The sequence below is a fragment of the Rhincodon typus genome, chromosome 21 (genome assembly GCF_021869965.1).
Source record: "Rhincodon typus isolate 14 chromosome 21, sRhiTyp1.1, whole genome shotgun sequence".
In the NCBI taxonomy this organism is placed as follows: domain Eukaryota; kingdom Metazoa; phylum Chordata; class Chondrichthyes; order Orectolobiformes; family Rhincodontidae; genus Rhincodon; species Rhincodon typus.
The window spans coordinates 24,673,013-24,698,086 of NC_063352.1; the positions used below are offsets into that span (position 1 = coordinate 24,673,013).

Here is a 25,074-nt window from a genome sequence, read left to right on the forward strand (position 1 = left end):
ACACCGCCCACATGCGTTGATGGACGTGCCCTGTATCCAATCACAAGGCGGTACCCACGTGTCAATCAAACAGCAAGGGGTGGGACTTCATCGATCCTGGTCAAGTATGATCCAATCACTTGGAAGCCTTTTGTCAAAAGTTTCCAATCACTGAAATATTCCTAACTTTGACTTTACCTCTCAGACTAGAGGATGTATTTTAATTCCTGTATAACGCTGAAAATTAGTGTTAAATAACAATGAATGTCTTCCTGTAATGCCTTTCATGATGTACAAGTTAATTAACCACTTTCTGAAGCGTAGTCACAATTTTAATGTAGGAAACACAACAGCCAGGTTGTATGTACACCATAAACAGTAATGGAATTAAAGGCCAGTTCAGCATACTCCTATTAAAGTTATGATTGAAGCTCGTATCATAAGATTTGTTTCCTTGTGCTCCAAGTGCCATGTCAGCTTTTGTGTAAAAGTGAATGAATACGAGACTTCAAATTACCAGAGAAACAGTAATGGGCTAACTGGAGCTGTGGACTGTGTAGTCCCCAGGTGTTGATAGATTTCATCCTCAGGTCTTAAAACAGGTTCCTGATGAGGTAGTAAATGTGCTTGTGTTAATTTTGTAGACTTTGTCAGATTCTGGAAAAGTTCAATCAGACTGGAACGTGGCAGCTATAGTTGGTTTCTGAAGCATAACTTTTCTCTTAAATTGAAAACGCTTCTCTTAAGATGTTGCCTGTCCGTCCCACAGAATTCTTGTCAAAATGGCACAGAGCAACCCATTAATATGAAAAGAACTGCGTAATCTGGTCATCTGAAACAAAAACAGAAAGCCCTGGTGAAAGTCTAGGAGAGAAAACAGAGTTAACATTTCAAGTGTAATGACCCTTCTTCAGAACAGTGTCTTTTAACTGAGTGGAGGTAAATTGCTGCTTCACCTGGGGCCTTAGATAGTGACGAGGGAGTAAGTAAATGGACAGGTATTACACCTTCTGCAATTGCATGGGAAGGTGCCTTCTGGGTGTGGGGAGGGGTTAGGAATGGAGGAGGACCCAGGGTGTCCTGGAGGGAATGGTTCCTGCCAAAAGCTGACAAAGGTGGGAAGGAGAATATGTATCTGGTGGTGGTATCCCAATGGAGGTGGTGGAAATGACCACCTAATGCCACGTCAAAAAGGCAAATGATCCTTTACGATGTAGCAAAAAAAAACACCATCATTCAGTAATTTTTGAATTAATGTACCTCTTGTACTTCTGTTCCAGTACTTAATAACAGACATTTAAATAAATAATAAATCATTTATGCTTTATATCTATTCAAATCAATTCCACTTATTTGTTCTCAACTTATCAGCAGCCCATTAGCTGAGTGCTAGCTGATTGACTATGTGTGCTGCTTTTAAGCTCCCTCCATATCTTGTTACTACAAAGTGCACTCAGTCATTAAAACTGCAGGTTGTAAGCTCACTTTATATCGAAACAAAAGCACTTTGCTCTGACAGCACTCAAAAAGAAATCGTCATGTCCAACATTAGGCGCATATGCAATTAAGCTAACTGTCTGTATGTTTCATATTGTTTTCTTTAAAAATAAGATCAACATTTAAATGCCATAATAAAATGAAGAACTGCAGACACTGGAGATTTGAAGCAAAATCAGAATGTGCTGGAGAAGCTCAGTAGGTCTGGTACCATCTGTAGAGAGAAAAACGGAGTTCATATTTCAAGTTTACCGACCCTTTGTCAGAACTGAAAGCAGCTGGGAAATGGTGGTATTTATGCTGATGATGAAGAGAGGGGATGGAGTGAGTCAAATAGATAGAGATGGTGCCAGAAAAAGACAGAGGAAAGAGAGGAGAAGCAAATGAAGGGATGGCTGATGATAAGCCAGGGGAGAGAAAATGCTTAATGGGAGCTAACAGAAAGTGTGAAGGTTTGAAAATAGATTGGCTGTGATGGGAGCAACCCATACAGAACAACATCTGGAAGTGTGGGGGTGGGTAAAGGACATGGAGGAGGATGTTCACATTCTGAAATTGTTAAGCCTCAATGTTGAGCCCTGAGGGCTGTGGATGTATCTTGGTGGAAGATGAGGTGTTGGTCCTCCAGCTTGCATTGAACCTCACTGGAATACTGCAGCGGGCCCAAGACAAAAATGTCAGCATGGGAACACAGCAATATTTTGAAGTGGTAGGCAACTGGAAGCTTGGGGTCATTTTTATGAACAGAATTGAAATTGTGCAAAGTGGACAACCAGTCTGCATTTCATGTCCCAAACATTGACACTTCCTTCAGCACTTTCTGTTTTTATTTCAACACTAAATTCTTCGGCACATTTTCTTTCTTACAATGATTATTTCCAATATATTTTAAACATTTCTGGATGTCAATTATATTTATTTGCTACAATAAATTTAAACCTGGCTTTTGCCCTTCTAAAAAATATTTTCCCTATGTGATTTTAGCTATCTTTCCCTTTTTAAAAGTTGCTTTCTTCATGACCCAGATCATGCATCTCAGGGTTAAGGCCTTTTGCATAGGGCCAGAAAAGGAAAGATAATAGATGTAATTTTACTGTAAAGTTACCCACGTAATAGCAACAATGAATCAACAGCTTTTATTTTTGATTGTTTGTGCATTTTCTATTGAAGGTAAACAAATTGGGGCACTTCCTTCGGAGGAATTAAAGTAGAAGAATCCAACAGCTTCAGAATAAGATAAAGAAGATAGCCACAATGGTGTCCTTCTGTAGATTTCATTGAATAGCCAAGGAGACCAAAATGGAATTCCACAGCAAATTGTAAATAGGTGAAAACTTTGCATCTTATGATTGCCTTATGCTTAGCAAATAAGGACTTACATTTATGTAATATCTTTTCCAACTTTAGGATGTCCCAAAGCAATTTATGGCAAATGAATTACTTTCTTAATCATTCATCACTGCTTTAATGTAGGAGTCACAACAGCCAATTTAACTCCCACAAACAGCAATGCGATAATAACTGAATTATTTGTTTTCACACATTGTTTGAGAGATAAATAGGTTACTGGGGAAAAGTCTATGCTCTTCTTTGAAAGTGTAATGGAATCATGTACATCTACCTGACAAGGTAGAGCATCTGCCCCTTGCACAATCAGCTTGTGCCATTTGTTTATTTTGATGGAGAAATTTCATTTCTGAAACCTTTAGACAAACTAGCCCTAAAATTCCTATGGGAGATAATTGTTATGACAGTATTGTTTGGAGTTGTAAGTTGGGACTATGCAAAAATGCCAACACATCTTACTCTGTGGGAACTGTCTGGGAATTTGTAATTTCCTTGAGGCAATTACCCAGCCTCTGCAACACTCCAAAAATTTCTCTAATTCTTTCTTAGAGTTGGAAATGACAGACGGTTTTGGACTCACGCAAGATTAATAATTATCCCAGGGAAGGTCAGAGGAATTGAAACCTCCTGTAATTCATAGGTAACTATTAAACTGAACCCTGTCTCATTACTGACATACCCCAACTACCAAATCACTGCCCCCATCTGACCCCACTGGATCCCTGACCTCCATTCCAGCACTGTCTCCCAAACCTGACCACTCCTGGCCACAAAATCCACAGGGAGAACTCATTTAAAGGTAACTTTTTTTTGTTTGATCAGGATTAGAAATGGGGTTTCCAATTGTGATGGGAATATCTGGACCTGTGTGTAAAGCACTGATTTACAGGATAGATTTTTGTTGGACCGTTTATGCCATCTATGTGTGCTGCATTGATGGAGACATTATTTCCAAACAGGAGTTAAACCGAGGCATCACTTCCCCTCACAGATGGGAGTAAAAGATCTCATGATACTATCTTGAAGAACAGAAGAGAGTGTTTTGCCAAATGTACCCCTCAACGAACATCTTGAAAAATATACGGTCATTATCAATATTGTTGCTGGTGTGCTATATCAGTTATATTACAACAGCGAGTATAAAAGTATTTAATCAGCTGTAAAATGGTTAAGAGCCTCCCGAGCTCATGACAGGCGCTGCATAAAGGCAAACTATTTCTTTAATAAAGTACTAAAAAAATCTTTTGCAGATTTTCTTCTTTGGTTTTCTGAGCAAAGTAATGAAAAATAAGCTTCTTTTCAGATGACAGTCAGTTGCATAGAATCCTTCCAGTGTGGAAGCAGGCTATTCGGCCCATCGCATCCACACAGACCCTCTAAAGAGCGCTCCCCTTACCTTGTCCCTGCATTTCCCTGTGGCTAACCCACTCAGCCTGCACATCCTTGGACACTATGGGCGATTGAGCATGGCCAATCCACCTGATCTTGGTTTACCAATGATTTGCTACTCTTTGGTGCTAAACCATGCGACCTTTCGAAATTAGAAATATGAAAAGAAAATCCTAGAAAGACTCAGTAGGTATGAGTGTATCAGTGGGGAAAGAAATAGAGTTAACATTTCAAGTCAATAATCTTAAGCAGTCTGGATATCAGATTGCTGACTTGAAGCATCGACAATAGGATGCCGTCAGTTCTGTTGAGTATTTCCTGCTTTTTCTGTTTTATTTCCGTTTGCCTGTTACATGATACATTTAATAAAAGTTTGTCTCAATTACAATGTTCGATCTTGTAAAATGCTGCAGGTTTCTCAAACTGATTAGGCTGGCTACCATAGCAGGTTGACAATGTCGACGTTCCTTGAGAGAACCCACATTTAGAAATATAGACAGAGCAATGAAAGCGAGAGCTTTGGATCATTTGTAAAACATTAGGGTGACACGTTGGAGAGACTTCACGATCTTTCGGAATTGATGAATTAAGGTTGAACCCCTGACGGTACGTCGGTTTCGTTATTTTGCGATCTCTTCCGGTAGTATCAATCCTGTAATATCACTGAGTGTCTGAGAGTGGCGCAATTGTATCAGCAATCTATGGTGAATAGCTTGGCAGTGTCTTTTGTCGCAAACGAGTTTTACTTTTCAAACCGTTCCTTTAAGATTAATATCAGTGTTATTCTCTACAATTTGTCAAAGGTGTTCAACATCACCATGTCTGCTACATAACAGTGTTATAGGAAGTTAAGGTGAACCGTTTTAAAACAGTGAATCAACCTAAACCAAACTATTTCAACCTGGGCACCATGCTTTGGGAAGGATGTGAAAGCTTTAGTGAGGGTGCAGAGCAGATTTATGTGAATGGTTCCAGAGATGAAAAACTCCAGTTATGTGGAAAATAAAAGATTCTGGAACGATGGATTTCAATCAGGAGAGTAGAATGGAGAAGTTGGATCATTCTCCTTAGAGCAGATTGAAAGGGGATTTGAAAATAGTGTTCAAATCATGCGGGGTCGAAAGAAACTGTTTCCAATAATGAAATAATCGACAACTAGACGGCAACGTTATGAGCTGAATGGAAAGAGCCAAAGGTTTATTAGGCAGCAAGTGTTTCGGATCTGGAATATTGCCTGAGAGGGTGGTGGAAGCAGATTCCATTGTGGATTTCAAAAGGGAATTGAATAAGCACTTGAAGAGAAATGATTTGGATCTAAAGGGAAAAGTTGGGGGAGTGGAACTAGCTCAATTCGTCTTGCAAAAAGCCAGCACAGACACATCCTAAATGGCATCCTTCTGCGCTGCAACCATTCTATGATTAGATGCTATGACTCTACAAAATTCCCAAAACCTGCCAACTCAGATATTACCCTTAATAAAACTAACAGTATGGAAAGCAGGGAGCCATAAACGTGTCACCTAATCAAAAGTGAGGCTCCTGTTTTTTATATGCATAAAACGTTGAGGTGAGGGTATCTGTAACATATCCTGGACAAATAGTGTTCCTTGACACTTTGGTGCATTTTTCATCACAAATGAATTTCCTTCAAAACAAGTGAAATATAAAAATAATACAGATACTTACGTTTTAACCTTCTTCACAAAAATTGACAAACACCCAGTTACAATCCAAACTCCAATAAAAATAATATTTGTATATAAATCATATACCTCTTATCTCAGGATTCAGACTGTATTACCTTCCAGATTTGTGTAGATGCATAGGGTATTTTGGCACCCATCAAAGCAGAATTAGAAGAATTCATCAACAAACACAATAATTTCAAACCGCATTAAATTTTAGGCAAAATCACACAACAAAAGCAATAATTTGTTGGAGACTGCAGTATTTAAATTAACAGAAGACAAAAAGCAACAATCAGCAAAAGTTTTTGTTTCAAAATAAGAATCATAGAATCCCTACAGTGTGGAAACAGGCCCTTTAGCCCAACAAGTCCACACCGAACCTCACAGCATCCCACCCAGACCCATCCCCCTATAACCCACCTAATCTACACCTCCCTGAACACTATGGGCAATTTAGCATGGCCAATCCACCTAGCCTGCACATCTTTGGACTATGGGAGGAAACCGGAGCACCCAGAGGAAACCCACACAAACGTAGAGAGAATGTGGAAACTCCACACAGACAGTTGCCTGAGGCTGGAATCAAACCCGGGTCCCTGGCACTGTGAGGCAGCAGTGCTAACCACTATGCCACCGTGCCACCCATAACTTACACACTCTTTTATACAAGAAAATTAATCATTCCACAGACGATGAAGTCACAGGTAATGTGCTTCCACTGCATCTTCACAACGTTGGAATATATTGATGAGGCTGCCTATTACTGCCTCTCAGGTTTAAATTTAATTATTTACACACTATTCAAATGTAATAGCATCCACTGTACTTTTCCCCATGGAGTAGTTCCCAAAGGCATGTGATATTCAGCTAAAGATATCACTTTCATTATCTCAGTGGATTCAAGTCTTCCTAGCTCCAAGGTAGCTAAGTTTTCCTTTAATGATAGGTTTTAAACTTTTCTTTCTTCTTTGCAGTCTACCGATCTTTCTCTTCCACTACAAGCCACCTTCTCTCCCAAACTCCCCAGTTGCATTATTCCTGTCTGTCGCTAATACCCTACCCACGACCACCAACTCTCTTTGCAGTCACCCTGCCCACTTTATTCCCTTGCATCCTTCCTCTTTCCCCAAACCCTCTGGATCCCATATGCAGACAGCCACCTTGGCAAAAAGGCGATCCTGGATGATTCTTCCGGACCAGCAAAAAGGCTGCACCCAACCTTGGCTTCCACTGCAGGCTGTGGCCTCTGAAAAATGTCATGTCAAAGTTCAAGAACGTAAAGTTCATCTAAACATGCTGAAAAATATCAGGCATTAGAAACAAAGGATCACCAGCCTTGAGGTCTAACTCTACAACACGCAAGGATTTGAATGTTTCCTATGGGGCCAACCAGGTACCAGTGACTCCATCAGTTAAACAGTTCCAAACAAAAAGCAGAACATCTTAAAATTGACAACACTGTTTATACAATAGTTGATTCAATACATCATATCTGATATGTGGAGGTGGGAGATTATGTTTGTGACATACTAAAGAAACCAATATTACTTTCTTGGAAATAAACCAGCTGTTTGAAAAATATCTGAAGCTGTTGAGTGCACTTGCATGATTGTTGATTGGTAGCTGTAACCACGGCAATCAGCCCCCTGCTGTGATTGCCTCTAAAGCAGCTATATAAATAAAACACTGTATCAAGGTGAAACAGCTACTTTATTCTTATTAGCACAAAAGTTCCACAAATATATTTTGGGACAGTGTTCAAGAAACTGTCAAACATTATATTCACTTGTGAAGGATTGTGTAACTTGTTCATGACTTAGTTGCTGGTGAGTAATATTCTTCCAGATTGCGACATGGCTATTCTTCCTACTTGGCATCTGTATTTGCTACATGCCAAATAATTAATTGTCTGTGAAATACTTCAAGGTATTCCTGAGGTGGTACAAGGTACCATGAAAAAGGACATTCCCGGAATAGATATCAAACAAGACAAATGTCCAATTTACATTTGATCTGCTAAAAATCTGTTTCAACCACTGGCCAGAAAACACTTTTCCAGCACCATTAAATACTGTTAATTTGTAGGTTAACTCTTCAAAAATAGTAGTTGATGCCAGATCAGTTGTTAGTTTTAAGTCTGAGAGAAATAAGATTTTGTCAAGCAAAGGTATTAAGGGATATGGACCGAAGGTATATGGAGTTAGGCCATAGATCAACCATGATCTCATTAAATGGCAGAACAGGTTCAAGGGGCTGAATGACCTACTCCTTTTCCAATATCATACAGTTCATTTCAGGCACTCTCTTTCATTTGCCTCTTCCTAAGTTTTCTTCAAAGTTAACATCATCAGTCGTGTTGACTCAACAAGAGAAGCAGGGTTATCCTGCAATTCTCCTTCTCTCGTCATTAAATAAGGAATTGATTTAGAGACTTGTCAACAGGACAGTTTTGCACAATTCTGAAATGCATAGCAATTTGCAAGTAATTCTGAGTAAATAAAATTATGCATGATGTAGAATATGCCTTATTTAAAATAAAAACGAATGCTCCTTGGAACCAGAGCTGTTTTGTTAGAAATATCCAATTTTATGACCTGTATGTTTTCAGCATATGACTTTCACTTTGGGAATTGAATTTTTAAATGTATGATAAATTGGATGCAAACTGGGATTGATAAATTGGTAAATTCCCCTAAGATACTTTCAACTCAAAGTATGGTCCATGTTTACTTAAAGGGGTTAAGAGTTAGAGATGTAAAACCAATAAATAATAATAGTCCTCTCTTAGCTTTGTAAGATTGGTAAGATTGCAGTTGTCCCCATTAGATACAAATTGTCCATGTAGTTCCAGAATCAAAGACATGCTTTGACATTTAAGCTAATTAATTGTATCTCTTTCTTGATCTCTCTCTAGCATCGCATCCATGCCATATTATTGTGGGCTAGACTGAAGGGAAACTTTGTTTGGTATTGGATTTTACCTTTGTGATTTCTTACATAAAGGGGCATTTGGATTTTGAGAACAGGTGCAGAGAGATCGTTGCCAGCTGTTGCAGTTGAAGACTGGATCAAGAGCTGTAGAGCAGCTGTAGGCCATTAAGAAGGGACTATCAGAAAGCAGGGTGGGGTTTTTCTGATGTGGAGTCACTGAACAGGAGTGCAGTGATGTCCACTGTTGAACTGGAAAGTTCACAAGCGTGAGGTACTTGAATTTAAATTAGTATCTCTTTCCTTGTATAGTTGGTTCTCAGTGAAACCAATTGATGGAAGTTTACCAACCTCAAGGTATCTTCTTCCACCAAAAGTAAAATATTGCAGATGTTGGAAATCTGAAACGAAAGAAAAAAAAGAGTCCTAGAAATACTTAACAGATCTGGGAGCATCTGTGGAAAGAAGAACAGTTAACATTTCAATTAATATTCCATCACAACAAGATTGGAAATTTAATAACCCAGATCTTGCAGTCCTAAAGTGCTGACACTGTAACATTTGCACTACTGAGGTTCTCATTGGCATCATGACTTCTGACAATCTCACTTATTTTGAAATCTAAATATTGTGGTTGAATGGACTCTGGAGAAACCCATGATGATGGTTCTGCTAGGATCTGTCATTTTAATGTTGAGCTAATTGGTCAGCAGTTACACAATTTTTTATATAATATTTTTCCATGGTTGCCTCTAGCAGACACGGAATTGGAGCTATATGGTCAGGAGAATGATCTGGTAGTGTGGAATGGGGACAGAAGCTAAGGGAGACTGGAATATAAAGGGAAACAAAGACCTGGATGAGCTGGGATGGGAACAGACAGTGTTGGGGAATGAGATACCAGTTAGAGGACTGTTTGTAAAACTTACACATATACATTATTATCAAATAAGCCACACCAAAAATAGACACTTATGTTGTGACAACATATTCATATTTATGGACTATGTGGAAAACCTGAAAGATGTTGAACTTTTTGTATACTTTCTGGATTATTCAGGATGTTTACCAAAAGAGAATGGAAATTATGTTGTTTCTTGGAAATGAGGTCAACAGTTGAATATGGACTGTCATTCACCTTACAATCACAGAGAGTAAAGTGACTTTGGAAAAAGAGCCAAAGGTTTTAGAGAGATAAGATATGGACTTTATTGCTCTTTGCTGCTGGAAAATTGACTTTGAAGGACATTGTGGGGCCCCTGTGATAATGGTTGCTTAAAAATCCTTTCTGGTCTAAGTTTCTGTTTCAAAAACCAAGGGAGTCAGAAGGAATACCTCCAAAGCTTGCAATAAAACTACAAGTCTCTGTTTCTTAGCTGGAATAATTGGGACCCTGAAAAAGTTTCAATATTGCAGGATTTTGGCTACATTGTAAACCATGAGAAGATGAACTGTTAACAAGTTTCCAAAGGTTTGGATTCAGCTTGATTTCCACCTGAACTGAAGCTTGCTTGGAAGGTCTTCCATCAGTCTATGGCTGTTGGCAGTTAAATTTTATCAACTAGAAACCCAGGGGACAGTGAAAATTTGCCAAATTCTATTTTTTTGTTTTTCACACTATCGGCCGACAAGGGTGATTTTCTTTTGTCCCATACAAACTATAATTTTTGCAGGGTCCTTGTTAGTCTTGTGTTGTCTGAGTATGTTCATGTTGGATTGAAAAGGGGATATTGTTCGAATTTTATATGAGAGTTTAGATGTTAACAGGTTTTCCACTTGTTTTTAGAAATGAGAGGTGTTTCATAATAAATTGATATTTTTGAGTTCATTAAAGGAATCTGGTGAAAGTCTTTTTCATTCTGGATAGCAATGTCAGATGGGAAACAATTGGCCATTTTATTGGTTAAATCAAAACATATATACTAATGGTGTGACTCTTGGAGAGATGGGGTTTGACTACCAGTTTATTCCTCCCATCACAGTCATAACAGTTTGTAGTATGGACCTTGAGCATTGCCGAAAATAAGAGATATGCTGTTAAACCTAATGAGACCATAAGAAATATGAATTGGTGTAGGCTGATTGGGCCCTTGAGCCTACGTTGCCATTCGTTAGGATTATAGCTGATTTGACACTTCTCACATCCACTTTCCTGCATTTTCTCCATAATCCTTGGTTCCCCTACTGATCATAAATCCATCTATCTCAGCCTTAAATATACACAAGGAATCTGCCCCACAGCTCTCTGTGGCAAAGAGATCCAAAGACTCTCAACCATCTGAGAGAAGAAATTCCTCCTCACCTCAGTCTTAAACTGATGCTCCTTCATTCTGAGACTGTGCCTTTCCTAGACTCTCCTAGGGAAGGAAATATTCTCTCAGCATTTACCCTGTCAAGCCCATTAAGATTCCTCTGTGTTTCAATGCAATCACCTCTTATTCTCCTCAACTCCAAAGCGTAGAGTCCTGACCTGTTTAGCCTTTGCTCTTCAGACAATCCCTCCATACCAGGGATCATCGGAGTGAACCTCTTCTAAACTGCCTCCAGTGCAATGCTATCTTTCCTTAAATAAGGGGACTAAAATTGCTCACACTACTCTAGATGTGGTCTCACCGGCACCTTGTACAGTTGCAGTAAGACTTCTTTACTCTTATACTCCAACCCCACCCCTTGCAATAAGGGTCAACATTTCATTAGCCTTCCTGATTACTTGCTGCACCTTTGTGTTAGCTTTCCGTGTTTCATGCACAAGTACCCCCAAGTCCCTTTGTGTTGCAGCTTTCTGCAGTTTTTTTCTCTATTTAAATTATATTCTGTTCTTCTGTCCTCCCTTCCAAAATGAATAATTTCACGTTTTTCTATTAAACTCAATTTGGCAACTTTTTGCCCACTTATTTAACCTAACAATATCTCTGTAGAATGTCTGTATCTCTCTCATCATCTACCTTTCCACCTACCTCTGTGTTGTCTGCAAATTTGACATTCACATTCACTTCCTTCCTCTAAGGTCATTAACATATATTGTAAATAATTGTGGTGTTTACAACAACTGTGATCCTTGTGGTCATGGGTTGCCAACCTGGAAAAGAAACTCTTATCCCTCCTTGCTGTCTCCTGCCTAAGAGTCAATTCTCTATCCATGCCAATATACAATCTCCAATACTATGGGTTCTTATGACTTAACCTTTTGTGAGGTTTATTGTTGAATGCCTTCTAGAAGCTGAAATACAATGTACCTACTAGTTGCACCCTATCCAGTCTAGTTGAGACCTCCTTGAAAATTTTGAATAAATTAGTCAGACATGATTTCCATTCCATAAAGCCATCCTGACTCTGTTTGAGTAGATTTCGATATTCCAAATATTCTGCTATTAATTCCTTTATAACTGATTTCAATAATTTTCCAACAATAGATTTTAGGCTAATTGGACTATAGTTATCTGCTTTCTGCCTCTCTACTATTTTGAATAGAGGTGCCACATTAGCAGTTTTCCAAATCTCTGGTACTTCTCCAGAATCCAATGATTTTTGAAAAATTACAACCAATGCATCCACCATCTCTGTAACTATCTGTTTTAGGATCCGAAGATGTAAGCCATCAAGGCCAGGGGACTTATCTGCCTTCAGCCCCATTAGTTTATTTAATACTACTACTTTAATGATGGCCATTGTATTTAATTTCTCCCCAGTATTCTTTAGTATAATGGGATTTTGAAGTACCTTCCATGTAAAGGCTGATATAAAACTATTTAACTCCTCTGCCAATTCCTTGTTCCCATAACCGTCTCCCCAGATTTATTTTCTAAGGGGCTGATGTTCACTTTGATCTCTTGTAGTTTATTTTCTCTGTCTTTATTATCTTATTAGTCTTCCTTTGCTGTATACTGAATTTATTCCGGTCTTTGGGGCTATCACTGACTTTAACCTTGTTATATGCTTTTTGTTCCAACTTAATACTCTTTATAACTTTCTTGGTTAGCCATGGTTGGTTTATCTCTGTCTTAGAATCTTTCCTCCTTGCTGGGATGTATTTTTGCTGAGAATCATAAATTAAATGTCTGCCATTGCTTGCTTACTGTTATTTCTGCTAATCTATCTGCCCAGTTCAGTTTAGCTAACTGTATCCTCATTTCATTGTAATTTAATTTTAAAAAATTAAAGACAGTTGTTTCCAAACCAAGTTTCTCACTCTAAAACTGTATATTAAATACAGTCATGTTATGATCATGACTTCCTAGGAATTTTTTTTACACTGAGGTAATTTATTAAACCTGCCTCATTACCCATTATCAGATCCAAGACAGCCTGCTCCCTGGATGCATCAATGACATATTGCTCTCGGAAACTACCACTAATGCATTCTATGATTTCTTTGTCATAGCTATCCTTTCTAATTTGATTAACCTAATCAACATGAAGATGAAACTCACCCGTAATTACTGCTCTATTCTGTTCCATGCGCCTATTATTTCTTGATTTTTAGCCTTTCTTAAAGAGTGGTTACTGTGTGGCAGTCTGTGCACTACAACCAATGATTTCTTTCCCTTGCTTTTTTTTAAACCTCCAAATAGATTCTATATCATCCAAGCCTAGATCATCTCTTATTAATAGTGCTATCCCATCACCTTTTCCAGCCCTCCTATTAAATTTCCCTACATTTTTAGGTTCCTTGGTTCAATATGACAATCACACATTCTGTCACTTCCTTTTTATTTTCTGGTAACAATCAGCCTCGTCACAAACCTGCAATCCTAACTTCTCCTTTACCTTTGATTACCTAGTTTTCCATGCAATGGGACCCACCTCTCCACCTACATCAAGAGTTCGACAATTTGCAGTACTCTGGTCCCTGCATGATTCAGGTGGGGCCCATCCCATCAGAACAGCTCCCTCCTTCCCAGTACTGGTGCCAATGTTCCATGAATTTGAACTCCTTTCTCCCACACCAATCTCTGAGCCATGCATTTACCTCTTTAATCTTGTTTACCCTGTGCGTATAAACTCGTGGCTCAGATGGTAATTCTGAGATTTTTACCTTTTTTGTTCTGCTTTTTCAATTTAGCCCCAAAGCTTCTCATATCCCCTCAGCTGAATCTCTTTCCTCTTTCTACCTATGTCAATGGGAGCTATATGGACCATATCAACTGGATCCTTCATTTCAACTTCCTCTGCAGCTCTGATGAGATATCCTGAAACCAGGCACTTGGTAGGCAACATAGCGTACCAGGACTCATTATCCTGGCCATAGAGAACAAGGTCTATGCCCCTGACTATGCTGTCCTCCAATTATAACTACATTTCTCTTTACTCTTCCATCTTCAATGGCTCTCTGTACCATGGTGCTATGGTCAATCTGATCATCCTCCTTGCAGCTTTGTTCTTTCACACAGGGAGTAAGGATCTCAAACCTGTTAGACAAGCTCAAGGGTTGAGGCTATTGCTGCACTACCTCCTGGATTCTTCTACCTGCCTTGCTCATAGGCACACCCTCCTCTCTCTGACCATTGACTGAATTCAAGATAGCTAATCTAAGGAGTATTACTGCCTTCTGAAACACAGTGTCCAAGTAACTCTCCCCCTCCCTGATGTGTCTCAGTGTTCGAAGCTCAGGCTCCAGATTATCAATTCTGAGCTGGAGTTCTTCAAGCAACCAATACTTGCTACAGATATGGTCATTATGAATCACAATACGGTCCACCAGATCCCACATTTTGCAGATACAACACAATGCCTGGCCCCGCATCTCTTTTCTTTATTAGAATACCATGCACATTTACTTGAAGTTGTTTTCAAACTGCAGTTATTAAGAAAATGGTACTGTTGTGTTTCCTTACCTTAATAACAAACTTACATGATATGGATTAATGGGAAAATAACAATATTAATTTTGGACGAAAAATCCAAAGATTATAGCGCTGTAACAATATAACTTGCCTTTTTATAGTGGAAACGTATATATATCTAAAACACAATTTCAGAATAACTTATCCAATCTCCATCATTGTTAGAGATGAAATTAGCAACCTAAAGATTTTCAGCTATTGAAATTTATTGATGTAAATAATTCCTTTAAACTATATGCAATTCCCAACTTCAATATGAAATCCAGCAACTTTCCCATGCCTATTATGCTCATTTATTTTATTTCCTTCATTCCTTTATTTTAACTTTCCTGTACTTTTAGTTTTTAACAAGCAAATATTTCTCCTATTTACCTTCAATATAAAAGTAACCAATAATAGACAGTTAAATTAGCAGCTATTACCAACCAATGAACTTATGGCTTTCCTGTGATGTTACTCTTTGCTTTGTGCTGGGCTTCAAATTATCCTATTAAAAAAAAAAGCCAGAAAAGCAAGCACAAAGCACCTCTTTCCCCATTGCACTGAATTCCCATGCTGCTCTAAAATCCCTGAAATATATACTCACTCAGGCTGTACCTCATTCTGTTTGTGATCTCTCCTTCCTGATCATGTGAAATTACTGATTTCGCTGTTGTTTTGCACTTGTTTGGACAGATACAAGAAAGCCAAATTTTAAAGGCAGTAACAATTTATACTGCATGAATAAAGGAATGCTGATTGGTTGGCAAGTCAACTTTGATTGGTTAAAGTGTCACCATGGAAATGCATGAGTAAACTATTGTTCCTCCATTTTTTTCTGTTTAATACAAAAAAGTGCAAAATCTGGACATGTTCCTTTGGCTGCAAAGGGCAGGTCCCTCTGCAGGGTGCACTGGAGGTGTGGAAATGGCAAAAGATGATCATTTGAACAGAGGAACATAGGAGCAAGAGTTGACATTCAGCACCATAAAACCTTGATCTCAGCTAATTATTTATTTGAATGGCATATTCCTGTGCTATCCACATATCCATTTCAGTCACCGGTAATTAGAAATCTAAAAATCTCTGTTTGAACTTATTTAAAGATTGAGCTTTCACAGCTCTCTGGGTAGAAAATTTCATCACCCTCTGAGTGAGGAAGTTTCTCCTCATCTGAGTTCTAAATAACTTGCCTTTCAGTTTGAGATTACGCTCCGTTGTTCCAGACACCAATCACCCAAAGCAGAAACACCCTTTTTGCGTCCAATCTGTCTATCCATTTAAGGATTTTGTAAGCTTCAATGACATCACCTCTCATTCTTCTGAACACGAGAGTCTCTCCAATTTCTCCCCTGATAGTGCCACCATCTCAGGAATCAGTCTGGTAAACCCCTGTTGCAATCTCTCGATACATTTTAGGCAAGGGGACAAAACGGCACACAATACCCTAAACCTGGAAATATTACATTTGGCCCTCTCATCCAAATCATTTGAATAAATTCTGACTGGCAGGTGGCAGAGAGTAAGGGTAAAGGTGTCTTTGTCAGGATGGCCCCCAGTGACGAGTGGACTTCTGCAGAGGTTCATGTTAGGACCACAACTATTCACATTATGCATTAATGATCTGGACGAATGAACGGAAGGCATTGTTGCTAAATTTGCAGATTATACGAAGATAGGTGCAGGAACGGATAGTGCTCAGGAAGCAAGGAGGCTGCAGAAGGACTTGTACAGGCTAGGAGAGTGGGCATAGTAGTGGCAGATGAAATACAGTGTGGGGAAGTTGGGGGATATTCAATTTGACAGGAATAATAGAGGCAAAGACTTTTTTCTGAACAGTGAAAAGCCTGCTGAAATCTGAAACGCAAAGGGACTTGGGAATTCTAGTTCAGGATTCTCTTTCGGTTCACATGCAGGTTCAGTTGGCAGTCAGGAAGGCAAATGCAATATTAGCATTTATTTCATGAGGGCTAACATACAAGAGCAGAAGTATATTGCTAAGGCAGTTTAAGGCTCTGGTCAAACCATGGAATATTGAGAGCAGTTGTGGGCTCCGTATCTAAGGTAGAATGCGCTGGTGTTGAAGGGGGTCCAGAGCAGATTTCCAAGAATAATCCCGAGGTTGAAGGACTTGTCCTATGAAGAGTGTTTGAGGACTCTGTGTCCATACTCAATGGAATTTAGAATGGAAAATTGGGATCTTATTGAAACTTACAAAATATTGAGGGGCCTAGATAGAGAGGACTCTATGTTTCCACTAGTAGGAAAGACTACGATCTGAGGGCACATCCTCAGAGTGAAGGGACAACCCTTAGAACTGAGATGAGGAGGCATTTCTTCAGCTAGAGGTTGTTGAATCTGTGGAACTCATTGCCACAGAGTGCTGCGCTGGCCAAGTCATTGAGTTTATTTCAGACAGAGATACATAGGTTCTTGATTGATAAGGAGATCAAGAACTGCAGGGAAAAAACAGGAAAATGGGATTGAGAAACATATCAGCTATGATAGGATGGTGCAGCAGATTCAATGGGCCGAATGGCTTAATTCTGCTCCTATGTCTTATGGTCTCAAACACTTGATGAGTATTTTATTATTCAAATGATTTTGAGTGATACAAATCCATTGTGGTTTATGCTGATGCCAAGTGAAGACTATCAACAGTCTTAAATAGCAGCAATGGAAAGGTTTGAAATTAGGAGGATTTGAGAAAGTTTAATGGAGGAAAAGAATGAATAAAAAGAGAATATGTCTCAAGGAGGAATCTTGTTGCAGATTGATCATTGCCACCATTCTACCCCAACTAACAATTATTTAGAAAGTGTCTTGAGCTGGTGAACAAATGCACGGAACATGTTTTGCAGGTCTCATAATCTGCATTGTTAGAAATACTTAAAATATTAACATTCAGCATCAATTCTGGTTAGTTAAATTTGAAATAAGTTGCTTGAAACCATTGTCTGGATTGAAACCCATAGAATAGTTAATACCGTTATATGGAATCTGGTTAATATTTCTCAGCTCAAAAAGAAACTGGACAAGACACTCCTTATGTAATAAATTATGAACGGCATGAGTATGTTCAACTCTTAGCAATAATTGAAAGGCTTGACCTCTCTGAACAATCCTACTTGATTTCTGTATCAATAGTCTGACTTTTTAATATGTTTGTGTTTTTAGTTATGCGGTTAATTTGCCAGCAATACAATACAAACTGATAGTACAAACTTTGTTCAGTCAACTTAATTGAATTGATAAGTTTTAATTATTTTTAATTCCTTCTCATGTTATGGAAAATGTCAATTACCTGGGGTTAATTTTCTGTTTTTCCTTCAGAAGCTATATCCTTTACGTAGAACTGTTGATCTAGTCCTAGTTTCTAATGAATAGATAGTAATAATTTTCTGCGTAGAGTTGAAGTTTTAAAAATCTGTTATTCCTCTTAAATACAGTTTGGATTTTCTCTGTGCTAATCTGCTAAATGGAATTAGGAGCATTAAAGCCTTCAAAAAATTACATGGAAAAAGCAAAGTAGCACAAAATAATAATTCAGAACAAATCCCTGATATAAATATTGATTTCTGCATATATTGATGTTTTATATGAAGAAAATGTTATTGTCTATCAAAATCTTTTATTTAAATGAAAATTTTGGTTATGAATCCACGTACATGGCTTGCTACTGCAGAAAGGCTACCAACGTCATCAAAGACCCGTCACACACCAGTAATGATCTCCTCCAACCTCTTCCGTCAGGCAGAAGATACAGAAACCTGAACACACACACGAGCAGGTTCAGGAACAGGTTCATCATCAGACTCATGAATGGACTCTGTGTCTAAGTCTTTTTGATCTGTACATTCTTTGCTTACTATGACCTACCTGTACTGCTCGTAAACAAAGCTTTTCACTGTACTTCGGTACATGTGACAATCAATCAAAACTAGTATGATTGATATGAACACTGCCCACTGAGTGCATTTATCAGTATTTTTAGTACACACTTATCAGTTGATAGCTGCCTTGTTTCTGAGAAGTTTAAAATCCATTATACTTAATGATATTTCATTAGTTCTGAATTAGTTATTTAACAGCTCACCTTTCTAGTTTGTCACTTTAAAGATGCTGCTTTGAAGACTGACGTTTGACCATGCATCTTTTTAAAATGGTTTGCCTGTTTTTGATCTTTTTAATCCGACTCATTTTGACAGACCTTCTTTAAACTATAATCCTCATGAAACAACAAACAACCGGGGGTGGCATGGTGGCTCAGTGGTTCGCACTGCTACCTCACAGCGCCAGGGTCCCAGGTTCGCTTCCACCCACGGGAAACTGTCTGTGTGGAGTTTGCACATTCTCCCCACGTCTGTGTGAGATTCCTCTGGTTTCCTCCCACAATCCAAAGTGCAGGCTAGGTGGATTGGCCATGCTAAATTGACCATAGTGTATGGGGATGTGTAGATTAGGAGGATGATCTGGGTGGGATGTTCCAAGGGTTGGCGTGGACTTGTTGGGCTGAAGGGCCTGTTTCCACACTGTAGGGATTCTATGATCTATAAATTGTAAACAGCTGATCCTTGCGGTACTCTGCTGGTTATGACCTGTTAATCTGAGAATGACCCATTTATTCCTACAGTCTGCTTTCTGCCTCTTCACTAAGCCTCAATCCATGCTAGTATATGACCTCCAGTCCTATGCATGATTCTTGTATCTGCCTTTGAGACTTGTATGCAAAGGCTGTTGGTATGGAAGCTGAGGACAATGGGAACCCTATTGTGGCTTTAGCCGGGGGGGGGTGAAAACAATATGCATGAAATGACATAGAAATACAACATACAATGAGGGCCCTGTAAACCATAATAGGGCTCCTTGGTTAAGTGAAAACAGACAGATTGGAATGACAGGTAAGGACAGTTGCATTTTCAAAACAGATGCAATGCAGAAACCGGATAAATGGAATACAAACTTCATAGGGAGTGGAGTGTGAAGAAACCTAATCGAGCTTGCTGTGGAACACAATGGATTTATGGTGAAGATTGATTTTAGCTTATCCTCAAAAATGGAGGTTGGACGTCCAGGAAAAGTTAGAGAGAGACTCTATGAATGGAACAGAAGGGTGGTAATCAAAGGTCAATGAAATTCCCCAGTTTGGAGCAACAGCAAGAAATAGTACCACGTAGTTATCAATGCACTAGAAGAAGAAAGAGGGGCGATGAAAGGACTGCAACAAAGAATGTTCCACATATCCAAAAAAAGGGCTAGGATCTACGCAGATACCCATAAAAAGGATGTGAGCGGAGTTCAAAGAAAAGTTGTTCACATCCAAATCATTTATATTAATGCCAAAAAGCAGTGGAACTAGCACCAAACCTTGCAGCACACCATTGGTCACAGGCCTCAAGTCCGAAAAACCACCCTCAAAAATCAGTTTCATATCTATTTAGCTAGCTCCCTCAGATTCCATGTGATCTAACCTTGTTTACCAGTCTACCACGCAGAACCTTGTCAAACGCCTTGCCGAAGTCCAAAAAGACAACAGCTACTGCTCTGTCTTCATCAATCTTCTTTGTCACTTCTTCAAAAAACTCTATCAAGCTATGAGACATGATTTCCCAGCACAAAGCCGTGTTGACTATCCCTAATCATTCCTTTCCTTTCCAAATGCATGTAAAAGTGGGTTGATACTAAATATTTTGCTAAGGACAAGGAGGAAAAAAAGAGAATAGTACATTTGTAACTTTTCTTAATCCTGATGAAAGGTCAGATCTGCAAAATTGACAGTTTCTCTTTTCACAGATGGCAGGTCAACCAAATGTTTCCAGCTTTTTCTGTTTTATTTCTTAGTAATTTCATGTCCGTAGAGCTAGAGGATGTAGATAGGGTTCTAAATTAATATTTGGTGTCAGTGATCATTTGTGAGGGACAATGTGGGTTTAGAAATCAAGGAGAAAGACTGTGATAAATGTAAATAAATTAACATAGACTGAGTAGCTCTGAGTAATCTGGCAGGCTTAAAAGTAGATAAATTTCCAGGGCTGGATGAAATGCATCCCAGGCTGTTAAGTGAGGGAAGGAAGGAAATGGGGGGGTTGCTGGCAATAATTTTCAATTCCTTTATGATCACAGGAGAGGTGCCCAGAAGACTGGAGGGCAGACAATGTGGTACTGTTATTTAAGAAAGGATCAAGCTATAAACCAGGAAACTGCAGGCCAGTCAGTTAAACCTTAGTGTAGGGGAAACTATTGGAAGCAATTCTGAGGGACAGCATTTAGTGAGGCATGGATTAATCAAGAACAGTCAACAGGATTTTGTTAAGAGTCATGTCTGGCTAACTTGATTGAATTTTCAAATAAGCAACCAGGTGTGTAGAGAAGGGCAATGCTTTTTGTGTAGTCTCCTCGGACTTCAGCAAAGCTTTAGAGAAGGTCCCACATGGGATCCTAATAGTGAGGGTAAGGGCTCATGGGATCAAGGAAATATAGCTAATTGGATTCAGAATTGGCTGAGTGGTAGGAAGTGGAGTGTGATGGTCAAGGGGTATTTTTGTGATTGTGTTCTGGAATCCACATTATTGCTGGGATGTCATTGGACTAAGTGTTTGCAGAGATTTACCAGAACATTGCCTGGGCTGGTGAGTTTTAGTCATGAGAAATTGGATGATCTGGGCTGTTTTCCTTGCCATAGAAGAAACAGAGGGTGGACATGATTGAAATATATAAAATTATGAGAGGCATAGAAAGGGTAGATAGGAAGAGACTTTTCTCCTTGGTAGAAGGATCAATGACTGGGGACATAGATTTAAGGAAAGGAGCAGATTTTCAGGAAAAATGTTTTCACCCAGAGGGTGGCAGAAATATGAAAGATTTGGAGGGATATGGGTCAAACACAGGGAGTGAGACTAGTTTAGTTTGGGGACATGATCAGCATTGACTAGTTGGACTGAAGGGTGTTTCCAAGTCACATGACTTGGTGGATCTGGAGCCCCCGGCCTGCAAGGGTGGTGGAGGCAGAAACCCTCATAACATTGAAATAGTATATAGGTGTATACTTGCAATGCCAAAGCATGCAAGGCCATAGACCAAGTGCTGGAAAATAGGTCTAGCATAGTTAGGCGGTTGATTTTGACTAGTACAGACTTGATTGGCTGAAGGTCCATTTTCTGTGCTGTAAACCTCCATGTTAGCCATAGAATGACCGATGTTTAAGAGAGGCTTATAAAAAGGCAAAAGCTACAAGATAATTTATGCCTTAATTGGTAACACATTTGTCCTTGGGGTCAGAGGATAGAGTTCAAGACATTCTCTAGAGACTTGAACACAATCCCTAAACAAAGAAGGCATAATGATCACTGAGTCCAACCCCCCCCCACCTACCTGGCCATACAAAAACAAAACGCAACCTTCACCAGTCCCAAGGAGGCATACATTCCCAGTATACTGATGACAGAGTAGATGTACTGTTGGAACTCATTTTTAAGACCTCTCTCATTTGCCCTCTCAGAATAAAATATTCCACCCCACTATTCAAAGCAGATTATTTTATCTCTATCACAAAGCTGTTTGTGGGAATTTGCGGTGCCCAACTTGATTAACTGCACAAAATGCTAGATATCATGTTGGATTCAGAAAGACACTATATAGTTGTTCTTCGCAATTCTCTCGGATATTAACGAAAACGCTTAAATTATGAAAATACGGGCTTCCGAAAAATGCAAATAAGATAAATTAGAGAACAGCTAAAAAGGTGCCGGGACACATAGGTTAATCTCTCCACCAGTTGCAAAGCAATCAACTGGCCAAATTATTTTGAAAGTCTTTAAGACGTAAGATGGGACGGAGATGGCGAGGTGCTCAGTTAAACCAAGGCCTACAGGGTGGAGTCAGGAAAGCTCCCTTGGGTGGGCGAACAAAACAGAAATCGGTGGTGCCGGCCCGAAATTCCATTATACAAATGAAGTCAACAATTCACATAACAGCGAGATTTAGGCAGCCATATGTACTCCCAATACAACGTAAGGGCAAAAACCTAATAAATGATGAGGCCCTAAAGCCTCAGCCAGCCACTAGCAGGAAACCTTGGCAGCAGGAACCGGAAGCAGCGCATTCACGCCATTCAAATCGTTCAAACGCCCGTCCTCTATACCGGCACTGCCAGCAGATAGACAGCACAACAACCAATTAGAAACGGATCAGGAAACAGGGGCCGGATATTGCCCAATCAGAGCACCGCATGTGGGCGGGACATCCGCCGATGCGTTGTGTCTGCTACCCTCCCTCCGCAAGGCGAGCAAAACACCGGTCCCGCGCAGTGATGGATAGAAACTTTAACCAATTGAAGGACAGATTGTGTAAAGTGTCCGGCATCTTGACCAATGACTCTGCAGGGGTAGGTGGGACTTCCTGCAGTGCGGCGAGTTTGCTTTCCTCCTCCCGGAGCGCTGCCGCCTGACGACCATCATCCTTTGCCGACACTATGGGCTTTTCTTCATATAAATAATCGGAGCCGCGACGGCGGCGGGCGGCGCTTTGGGGGTGGAAAGCGGCGGAGGAGGAGGCGTTGCGGGGACAGCTTGCGGCCCGAGATTGCGCGTTGGCGGCAGTGCTTGTGGTGCGGCTCCTGTCATGAGTCCGGCCGGGTGCTCCCATGTGAACAGTTTTAAGGCGGACAATTGGAAGCAGAGCCTGCGAGTAATTTACCAGTGCTTTGTGTGGAGTGGGACTGCGGAGAGCAGGAAAAGGAAGGTAAGGGCCGGGCTCGCCACGGATAGGGACTCTCCTGTTAAGGCAGCTTCGCAAGACGGGGGGGGGAAGCCTCTTTCGGTTGAGGTAGTGAAGAGTCACTGACACTGCCACAGTAATGGATTAGAGATACTGTACAAGGGAGGCTCTCACTGGGACCGTGAGGGGCACAGTTGTAAGGGGAGGGACAGACGTGGAGTCGTCGCATGAACAGTGATGGGCAAAGATGCAGGTGGAGTTCTCTGACACTAAAAAGGGTTGAATCATTTCAGAGGACTCAGTTATGAGGAGAAGCTAGGAAAAAAAATGAGAAAGATGATGAATGCGGCAGTGATGCCCAATGATATTTAAATTTAGATGGTTAATCCTTAGTACTATTTGAAATTGGTTCATGACAAGGTTAGAAACTGATAAAGGTCAGTTTGGGACAGATGCCAGAAAGTTTTCTTTTTGTGTGCAGGGTGATTGTTCCCTGCAATAGTCATAAAACTAGTGTCCTTCAAGCATGGCCCTTTATAAAAGGGTGTCTAGGTGGGGCTTGTGGCCTCCCTTATTTTGTTTTTCTTGAGACTGGCCATGCTGAATATGTCCAGTAAGATCAGGGGCATAAGTAATGGTTCTTATCATGATTGTGGTCAGACAGCTATTGTGCTGACTAATACCTAGTGCAATAATACAAATTTGAGTTTTATTGGACTTGAAATGTTAACTTTGCTTCTGTCTCCATAAATGCTGGCAGGCCTGCTGAGTTTTTTTTTCAGCATTTGTTTTTGTGAGACAAATTTGTGCAGGAGCCCTGTGGGTTGATTTGCCTTGTTCAGATATGACAAGGGAAAGTGGCATTAAGCTTTTCAGGAATACAAGTGCATCCTTTTAAAATGGCAAAAGTTGATATTTTTGGCATGTTCATGTCAGTAAGAAAAAGATGTCGTGCTCCCATGTTGAGGAAGTCTTTTTAGTATTGGCATTTTGTGCCTTTGATAGCTCTAATAAACTGCAGTGGAGATACTGTCCCTTATTGGGGCAAACTGGCAGTAGTAGGGTTGTAAAGAATGTTATTATCTACTGTGGGGGTGCTCTAGAGTACTAGTATTGTAGGAATCGCCTTAACAGTATAGGCTGCAGTATGATCTGGCCAGGTTGTACCAGTGTGAGATGTTCACAGGAGATGTTATCTAAAAACAGAATCTGCACTGTGATGAAGTAAGGGATGCCTGCACTATTGGACTTCTCTAATGTAAAGATACTGTTCATTTCTGGCAAGGAATATGAAGGAGAGATAACCTATATGCAGGATGATCTCTTTACGAGATGGAGTTTGGTGCCACACCACAAAGGTATACGAGCAAGGTTATTTTCTTGCTTGTTTACACTCTGTAACTTAAGATTTACATGCATTTTGGAGAGGCATGGACTGATTATGGATAGTTGGCATGGTTTAGAGCAAGGAAAATGATGTCTTTCAAACTTGATTTTTGACCTTTTTTGAGGATGTAATCAAAAGGATTGAGGGCAGAGTGATAGATGTTGTTTACATAGACTTTAGTAAAGCCTTTGACAAGGTTCCACATGGTAGATTAGTGAAGTTAGATCACATGGGATTCACGGTGAGCTTGCCAATATGAAATTAGCTTGGTGGAAGGAGACAGGGTAGTCATAGAAGGCTGTTTCTCAGACTGGAGGCCTGT

At 39.8% G+C, this 25,074-nt stretch overlaps 1 protein-coding gene across 1 annotated transcript in view; it reads left to right on the forward strand.

The window, feature by feature from the left end:
* The first annotated feature begins 23,065 nt into the window (after positions 1 to 23,065).
* Positions 23,066 to 25,074, forward strand: part of usp22 (ubiquitin specific peptidase 22) — a 129,278-nt gene continuing 127,269 nt past the window's right edge. Inside the window, exon 1 of the mRNA XM_048609551.1 lies at positions 23,066 to 23,389. Coding sequence (XP_048465508.1) covers positions 23,270 to 23,389 — 120 coding nt within the window. The 5' untranslated portion in view covers positions 23,066 to 23,269. The remainder of the gene's footprint in view (positions 23,390 to 25,074) is intronic.